The following is a 9911-nucleotide window of genomic DNA, read 5'->3' as shown; positions in this document are numbered from 1 at the left end:
CATAACATCACTATATATCTGCCTTAGGCCAGCTAGAAGGCCTTACTGACAAAAACTTGTGATCTGATTGGCTGATCTCAACTGTCTGTCAAATGTTTGTGACTGTTCACTGACACTGCATACACACCAGCATTGTTGATTCTGAAGGCTCTGGGCATATTTGGTACAGCATGGCAACATAAGCTAGCTGAATTCTGATTGGATAAAAACTCTAACCTAAAAACAACAGCACTGGAAGGAGCATAATATGACATGAAGAGAAAATGAATACTTTTAGATATTTAGGGAAAGTAAATAAAAAAAATACTTTTATCTTTAATTATGATCATGATTTCTGGTTATGTTAGGCCAGCAGAGAAGGCCTTGCTGGCCACTGCCTTAACCACACACTATGATAGAGGAGGCTCAATCAAGTGCAACAGTGTGACGCAGGGGCCGAAATAAAAACAAAAATTAAACTAAATTTCCACAGACCAATGTTTGAAGACATCTGCATTAGTGGTTTAATTTAAGAAATATATTTTTGAGAATAAAAATTAAATACAATATTGTCAAGAGTAGACAATTAAAACCCAACGCCACACCATTTTCCCAAAAATGTGTGTTAATAAAACACTTCATCTTTCTTGTTGAACATATTTAGATTTCGACCCAAAAATAGTATATTTTCTAGACTTGAATATTATCTGATTATGCAACAAAATATTCCAAGCATTTGCTGTCATCAAAATAGATAAATTATTGTCAAAATGACTTCTGATTTTAAAAACAAGCTATCCATCTGTTTGTTAGCAGAACAATAACTATATCGATAACTGTGTAATGATTTCATGAGGCAATTATACATTTGTATTCATATATATTAACCATTTTTTGAAGTCGCCCTCTGAGGTCAGCAATAACCGCAATGTGGCCCTCAATGAAAACGAATTTGACACTCTTCCTATAAAATATTTGTATTTATTTTTAAAAATGCCTTCAAATGTTTTAACATATTCCAATACTAATAAATGTATTGCCAAAATATTGAGCCTGATTGACTGACTGACATCAAGGATAACTTTTTTTTTTTTTTTTTTGTTGAAATATTGCTAAATTCTAATTTTAAAAAAATGCATTTTTATTCTATCAACAATAATACGTTAGTATGTAGCCAAAAGGTTACTGCAGATGATTGCAGCAATATTATACACGGCAGTCAAACCATAGCCAATTTGTCCAATTTAGTGTACACATGATTAACCATTATGTTTTTAAATCACAAAATCAATCCTCAAAAATGTTTACAATTATATTACTCCTCAGTTTGAGTTTGAGTCTATCCAGGCGGACTTTGGGCGGGAGGCTAGTATACCCAGAAAGAACATTTGTTGTATGTTGTTTCGGTTATTGTACGAGTAAAAAAGTAGCTCAGCAGAATCAAGTAACCAAACAAAGCATCCACGCGTTAGTGACTCAGTCTCTGTGCTTTTTACTGCTGCAAAAATAACCCACCGTGGGGCCAAAGAAAGTTGCAAGTGTGAGCACACTGCTGTTGGCTTGTGGAGCCGCGACAGTGTGATGTGTGGGGCCATAACAGTGCTGTCAGGTGCATGCCTGTTACTGCATCAGTTAATTTAAACAAAGTTTTGTGATCGCACAGTTGTTGTCTATGTGTGTTCATGGAAATAACACAAGTGATAAAGAATGTGAGAAACACTATTGGATCGAAGAAATAACTTGTAGTAAAGTACGAATGTGGTGTCTGCGCTCCCCCCACCCCCCACCTGTCCTCCAGGGCCGCCCCTCCCTGTGAGGGAAAACACGAGCTGTGTATATGGGCCCCACGAATCATGCAGGGCCCGTTTTGCGGGAAGAAGCACATGTAAAATATCAATGAAATTGTTTTAGTGCAAAAACATGGTTTAGGTTGGGAAATAACCAGTCTACCACCTGAGCCATGCATTAAATAAAATTTAAGTTTGATTTAAAAAGTATGCAAATCGTAACACATAAACAAAAAAGTGTGAAAAAAACGTTGCTTTTTGCACTGCTCCCCCTCCCCCTTCATCATGGTCTTCGCCAACATTAAGGGTCTTCAATAAAAGTAACCGTGATGCATTTTTACATTTCATTCCTCATTTATACGCATTTCGCATTGTTTTCTGCATGTAAAACTATAATTATTCCTCTTTGTGTTCATGTTTGTGCCTGGAACGGAATGATTGCTGTCATATTTTTTGCTTATGGCAAAAGTATCTTCAGTTTTAATATAAGGACCTGTTTTTTTCCAACATTTTGGAAGGAATATCAAAAAAATCGAAGTAATACTGTATATTATAATTTACTTTGATAATGACCGAAGTCAGTTCAGCAAGTTTTTGTACGATTATTGAGGAATTTTTTTTTTTTTTTTTAATCTTTGGAGTGCCCAAATGTTGAGGTATTGTTCATTTATTCATGTATGCCAAATTGGGTTGTGATGCGGTGTAATCAACTCCTCTTACTTCTGCAGGCTTGATTCCCCTCTCGTGTTTGTCGGAGAACCACCAAGTGCAAAAAATAATAATAATAAAAAAGTTTTCTGCTGCTTACATTCCAATTCTGGTTTCATTGTGATTTGGGGCAGGGGGCCAAACGTTTGCTCCTTTTTGCTACCAAGAGGGGGAGACACAGCAAGGTCTTGCAAAGCAGGTGTGCACCTGTCTCACACTACATCACTCTTGCACAAGAACCAGCGTCCTCTGTAGTGGACTTTTCTTTTTTTGGTCTATTTTGTTTGTCACATATCGCTGTTTAGCAAAACACAAATGTCCACTGCAGTGGACACTGGCTCTCATGAGGCTATACTAGTCATTTTGTCCATGTAACAAGATTATGAGATGTATTTGGTGGTGGTGCACCAGCTGATGATGAGAGAGGGGACTGGCAGGTCAAGAGACGCCGAATAGTTCAGCAGGCACATGTGATATATTTAGTGAAGCCATTGTTTGCTTTATTTAGGGAGCGAATTGAGGATTTTCCAAACTGCAGGGCCCCTGAGGTATTTTATCAGGTGTACAGTCCGCCATGTGTTTCACATTAGGGCTCTGAGGGGGAATGGAGCCGCTTGCAGATATACCACTTATAAAATGTTTGTAATTTCACCGGACGGTGTCTGTGGGGGGTTGGGGGGGGTGGGGGGTTGAGGGGAGGGAAGCGGGTCACAATTGCTCCCTTCAGAGCTGGTGGATGGATGGAAAACATGCACTTATATGCAAATGAAACAGCATCATATTACACACTCACACACCTCATTCAAGTAAACAAACTGGAGCAGGAAAAAGTGCAGCCTTCACAAAAAAGAAGAGGCACAGCCAAAGATGGATACTAATCAGTATCCCATACGCGATATGTTTAAATATTTTGTATACATCCTCCTCAGAACCAGCGTCCTCTGCAGTGGACATATGTTTTTGTTCCCTTTATTTTGTCAGCGTTGCATATTTTGTTCAGAAAAAATAGCCCTGTTATGTAAAACACATTTTTGTTTTTTACATTCACATCTATTTTTATTTATTTATTTACTGTTACCTTTCAAAAATATAGGTGTTTTTCTATGTCCATGAATGTGCATTGTGCCATGTAAGAAATAAAGATATACGTTACAAAACAAACGGCCACTCTAGAGGACGCTGCTTTTCAGGAGGATGAACACAATAATTATATATTGTTAGGTTCATTTAAAAAAAAAAAAAAAAAACTGAATTAGTTTTCAGGAACAGGATGGTTTGGGGTCAAAAAGCCAAAATGATTGAATAAGAGTCATATTGTTTTCTATTTTGCATTAATGACTTGATTGAATGTAATAAAACGAAAAGGGACAAGAGGTAGAAAAATGGATGGAAAAGGAAATAACTTATTAATTAAAGGAAGCATTTGTATTATGTTGTCGATATAGCTACTTAAAGTGTTGTTGGTTTCAAAAAAATTTATGTCGTGTTTAATTTTTGTGACTATCAACACATTGAAAAATCCCCAAGTTAAAAAAAAAATACTTGATTTTAGATGGATATCAAATATTTGCAATATTGCTTCCCCTGTAGAATTAAACGTGTGTCACTATTTCCTCGTGGTATTGCATTATGCAACCCTGCTCTTCATTCAACCACACACACAAATACATAAAACATATTTAAAGGGTGTGATTATTGTGGTCTGTTTGGACATATTTTCCCCGCATTGTAATAGCGACTATATGATTGTATTCCACGCAACACAACCACATGAAACGAGAATAACTCGACTGCACTTACAGAGCTCGAATAAAGCGCCGCGTTGGGGAAAATCCTCAGTCGCTCGTCGAGTCCACCTCGTTATTAATAAAATACAAAAGAAGAAACAGAATCCGAGATGTTTAATTCATCGCGAAGCTGATTGTAATTGCTCGTTTGTCGTGTGTATTTATCGCTGCGCCTTATGTTAACAATTGCGTGGGCTCCATTCTCTCCTTTCATGGATCCATTTCATCGCAGGTAATTTGGGAAACGGGACAGATCAGGTTTTTTTTTTCTTTTTCTTTTTTTTTTTTTTAAATCGTGACGCAGCCTACAGGGACAAAAAACACTTGGAGAAAAAAAAAATCCCTTGTTGACTTTGAGCAGCACGGCTGAACCTGCATGTCCTCTCTCGGCCGCCATCACGCACATTAGTGATGTCATTAGAGCTGCTAATTGCAGATTAGAGGTTTTGGGTCAGTGGGGGTCACGTGATAGGCGCAACTATATACTCCGGGATCGTTATTTCGCAATACATTTTTAATAAAGGGTTTGGACTTTAAATTCTATTTATTTCCATTTTAAATGGCACATTGTAGAAAATCCTAATTTTAGCGCATGTTTCAATAGTGCCCCCCCCCCCGCCCTCCGTTTAAATTATTTAAATTTCCCTGATTAAAAAAAAAAAAAATCAAGAAAGTCGATGAATGGAAAAGGATTTAAAACATTAAGTTTATCAAATGGTGGCAGGCTCTATAATGAGACGCTGTCCTGTCTCCTGTGTGTCCATGCAGGCGCGCAAATAGGGGGGGGGGGGGGGGGGGGGGCTGTGCGCCAAATTTGTTTGCGGCGGATCAAGGCTCAGCGCCTCCACTGCACTTTCTTTATCTTAATTCCAACTTGAAAAGATATAATTATCTAGTTTGAACAGGACCGCTATCAAATCCTTCTTTCTCGGCAGGGAGGGGAAAAGCTGGAGTGGATGGTGGAGCTCTGAGCCGCTCCGTGTTGCCCGAGATAGGAGTAATGAAGTTGTGGAGTCCGCAGATACAAAGGGCATTAACCTCATTAGCATGAAACCTTTTCTTCTAACTATTGTGGGACCCTTTCAGGCCTCTAATCCCCCCTATTTCAAAGCTGGGTTTGTAATAAAGCTTTTTAGGGTTTTTTTTTTTGTGTGTTTTTTTTTTCCCTTCTGCAAAAGCTAATGGTATTCTCTAAAGGTGTTTTATTGCATGCAGTTAGAATCAAAATGGGCCGATTAGGGGGACAAAAAAATAAAATAAAGTTTGCATTATTGGTACGGGGAAAAAAATAAAATAATAATAATTAAATAAAAGTGCATGCTCCTAAAACGTGTCATGTCTGCGGCTGCAGCGCACAATAAAACACGACGTGAAACAAAGATCCCATTTTGCGGCAACCTTCCCCTTATCGCGTCGCGAGGGCGAGTCAGATTGTGCTAAATTATGTCCAAGCAAGTCCCCTTTGGATCCGGATTAAGAGATTAAAGTGGACCACTGGGCAATGCTGCAGCCCCCCACCCCCCCACTCCCTCCCTCCCCACCTATATTACTCGCATGATAATTGCCCAAACTGATTTGCACTTTCACAAAAGCTCTCGTGCTACAGCCTCGTCTGAGCATGCGCACACAAATATGAGCAGAGCACTTGGGGAAAAAAAAGAAAAAAGAAAGCACATTTTGTATAATGTATATATATATTCATAATTACATGTTATTTGATTATATTTATTTTTTAAATAAATGAATTCGATTCATTTTTTTTTATTATTATTTTTTTTACATATTTGGAGCTTACAAAAATACATTCTATATATGTGGAAAAAGATGAATGTGCAAAATGAACTCCCTTTCATTTTGCACCTGTAAGTGTTTGCATCATTTTTAATAGTGATAATAAAGGACCTGGGTACTTTTACAGCGCGCGACATATTGATAAAACTTTATTGACAAAATATTGACAATTACATACTTCTTGGAAGTATACTTTGTGTTAAAATTGTAGCAAACTTAACACATACACAAAAAAGTATTTACATTCTGTAAAAGAGAGCTGAAAAGAAACATTAACCTTTCATATTTCTGTACATGGAATATGCTCAGTGCTTGAAGTTTTTGTTGTTGTTGTTGTTGTTGTTGTGTTTGTTTTTGTTTTTTTGTCCTTTTGTGGCATCGCTGAGTGGTGACAGAAGGCTGCGTGGGGCCACATATTGTAAAGCTTTAGACGTAAAAGGAATGTCCTAAAACCTTTTGGTTGTTTTACAAAACCAGTTCTTGGGGGGAATATAATATTAATAATAATAATAATAATAATAATAATAATAATAATAAACACCATAACGCAGCACTGCTACTTCATATGTTTTCACAATCACTTTTACACGAGAATTATGAATGAAAAAACTGCACACTGCAGTCTGCTTTTTTTGATTGTGTCAAATTAAAATAACTAACCATGCAATTAAAGTGTTTTTAATCATAATAATAATAATAATAATAATAATAATAATAATAATAATAACAAATCAGTTTTGGTATATCTGGAGAGCGTGTGCATGTGTAGGGGGGAAATCAGAAGTGCAAAAGTATAATTGAGGTGGACAGTCAGTACCATGTTCCTGCTTCTTATGGGGACATCTTGGACCCCCGGCCGGCCTCCATCGCCTGGGTGATGTGAAATATGACATTGGGTTATTGGACCCTCCTGTATTCTTCTTCTTCTCACGGCAAATATCCGCGTTATTCGTGTCCTCCTTTTTCCTTTCAAGTCTTGTTTTTTTTTTTTTTTTTTTGTTAATCGTCCGAAGTCACGTCGATTTCCTCCGGACTGGCCTGCTTGGTGGCCAATCTCCAGCGGTTTATGTGATGGGAACCTTTTTTCTTCTGCTGGGATTCGGAACCTTCTTCTTCCAGCTTCTGTCTCTTAAACTTCGTCCTCCGGTTCTGGAACCACACTTTTACCTGAAGGTGAAGGAGGGGACACGATCAGGACAATCCAACATTTATGCGCAAAACCGCGCGTAAAAACACACTACTTAGCGCATTCAATTTAAAATAATGTCATTATAATTACCTATCACAATGATTTATTGTCATTAATTTTCACTAAATACAATTAAAAATATTGTCATATATTTTAATATAATTAGACAAATTATTTTAAAAAGAGTTACTCTTGGTTTTTTTTAAATGTGTATTGTTATACACTCCTCTAAATCCACCCACGCAGCGGATCAATAGGGAATTATCAGCATGTAAATCGATAAATTGTCTGTGTGGCACTCGCTTTTGTCACTCTCCTCAATGGCAAGTAATTTATTATTTTTAAAAAAAGCCCTCAATGTGCTAATTGAACGACGGGATGCTTCATTTCTCCCTTTTATATCCTCCAAAAAGGGTCTCGAACAATGGCTCAAATATGGCAGTGCGAGGCCGTGCACCTTCTTTGTGTAATAAAATGGTTAACTGCTTAATTTAGCCTCCATTTAGAAAAAGGCAACAAAACAAGTCATTCAAATGAGCTTATAGGCCATACAATGAGAGGACATTATTGCTTTACGCACAATAGAGTTGCAAAGAAAAAACAATAAGCAGTGATGTTTTTTTTAAATACAACATTTTCCATGCACGCAAATAATATCAGGCATTACTCAAATTGTGGAAATAAATAAATATAGTTTTCTTACCTGAGTTTCTGTGAGGCTAAGGCTGTGCGCAAGCTGTTTCCTCTCCGCACCGACCACGTAATGGTTTTTCTCAAACGCATGTTCGAGCCGCAGGAGTTGCGATGGAGAGAAAGCCGTCCGAATTCTTTTAGGTTTTCTGGCCAGCGCGTTGTGCAAAAGGAAGCTCTCTGGACTCGTTTCATTGCCTATAAACACACCGACGAGACACATGCAAAATGTCATTATGTTTACAAAATGGAGTGTTTTTTTTGTTGCATGCATGCAAGCATGACAAGGGGGAGAAATTAATGAAAGGCATGTTGTCATTATTGCAGCAACGGTGTTGTATCACAAAAAAGAGAACATTATGACGCCAAAAAATAGGTACAAACGTTAAAATAATTTACACTATTTTTAATTAGATTGGATATTGAAGTACCATTAAATAAAATACAAAAATTGATCACACTGAATCTAGTATTTGTGTTGCATTAAATCAGCATTTGAGAATGTTTCTAAAGACTGCACAAATCAAAAATTATTTTAGAAAATTTTTTCTCAACTATTTAAACGAAGCCATATTTTTTTCAAGCGTTGCAGAGATATGGTGTTTTTCATGTGAAACACTTTTTATTTGTAATAGTGATGCAAATTGACACAAAATGACAAAAAAGGTCAATGGCATGTAAATCAACATGTATTTTGGTTACGACTGCATTTTAAATATGTTTCTAATGATTAAATTAATAATAAACATATTAGTGAACTATTTAAACGAAGCAATATTGGTTTTAAAAACAAAAAAGTTGCAGCGATGTGGTGTTTCTGAAAAATGTTTGTATGCATAACAGTGATTAAAGAAAAAACCCTAGATGAATTAATTCTGTTTTTGAAACAAAATTGCATCTATTTAATCAAATCAATAATTCAAAAGGTTTGCAGAGATATGTTGTTTTTATGCGTAAAAGTGATCGAACAATTCATCAATTAATTAATTTTGTTTGAAAAATATAGTCAACTATTCAAATAAGCAATATTCTTTTAAGAAGGTTGCAGAGATAAGGTGTTTCTTTCTATGCGAAAAACATAAACAAACTAATATTGTTTTTAGAAACAATTAAGTCAATTAGTTTAACGAAGCAATATTTTTCAATAATGTTGCAGACATTCCTGGAAAAAAACAAAACAAAAACAATTTATTTTATGCGTAAGCGTGATTAAAAAAACTAATATTTAGTCAATATTAGTCAACTATTTGAACCTGGCACATTTTTTAAAAGGTTGCAGAGGTATGGTGTTTCCTTCTGCAAAAAACTTTTTATGCGTAAAAGTGATCCAAAAAAATGAAAGTGGTACCTTGAAATCTATGTCCCAAATATCTATATCTGTGTAATAACCAGGGGTAGAAGGTGGAAGGGTCTCGTTGCTGGCTGCCAAAAAGAGGGTGCGGGCTGTGAGAGGACGAGAGCGGATGAGCGGCGTGCAGGGCGTGCGGCGGGCCCACCGGATGCACCGGATGTACCGCCGAGCTGGGCGGATGGGAGACCGCCTCAGCGAACACTAAGTCCGGGTTAGAGTAGACGCCCCTGCCGCCAGAGTGGAAGCCGTTGAGGAAAGGATTCATCTGGCCGGAGTTTGCATAGCTGAGCGCCGCTGGCCTGATGGGCTCCTCCGAGCGGGACGCCGGTACCGGATTATCCTTGGCCACTAACGACTCTATCGTGAAACACCTCTTGGGTGTCGGCTGGAACATGGCGTGATAGTCCGGGTTCCCCAGTGTAAGAAGGAAAGAAACACTTCCAAGCAGACTTGAGGGGGGAAAAAAGTTGCAGCGCGCGCGGCGAAGAATAAAAAAAAAAGTGTCCGTTTGCTTCCCGCACTAATCCATGGACGTGATCGCTTTCCTCCGTGACTCGGTGCGGGCAGATGTGTTAGTTCATGAGGCTAATTAGCGCCGCGCTGCCATCATAAACAGCTTCCTGCGAAGC

The 9911-nt window shown here is 37.6% G+C and overlaps 1 protein-coding gene across 1 annotated transcript in view; it reads right to left on the bottom strand.

Moving 5' to 3' along the window:
• Positions 1-6188: 6188 nt before the first annotated feature.
• emx2 (empty spiracles homeobox 2) overlaps positions 6189-9911 on the bottom strand; it is a 3743-nt gene continuing 20 nt past the window's right edge. The window contains exons 1-3 of the mRNA XM_062057702.1: positions 9280-9911; positions 7945-8129; positions 6189-7219 (exon numbers count right to left, since the gene is read on the bottom strand). The exon at positions 9280-9911 is cut by the window's right edge and continues 20 nt beyond it. Coding sequence (XP_061913686.1) covers positions 7052-7219; positions 7945-8129; positions 9280-9676 — 750 coding nt within the window. The 5' untranslated portion in view covers positions 9677-9911 and the 3' untranslated portion in view covers positions 6189-7051. The remainder of the gene's footprint in view (positions 7220-7944; positions 8130-9279) is intronic.

This window comes from Entelurus aequoreus, linkage group LG09, assembly GCF_033978785.1.
Source record: "Entelurus aequoreus isolate RoL-2023_Sb linkage group LG09, RoL_Eaeq_v1.1, whole genome shotgun sequence".
Taxonomy (NCBI): Eukaryota; Metazoa; Chordata; class Actinopteri; order Syngnathiformes; family Syngnathidae; genus Entelurus; species Entelurus aequoreus.
This window is presented reverse-complemented; position numbering and strand designations above follow the sequence as displayed.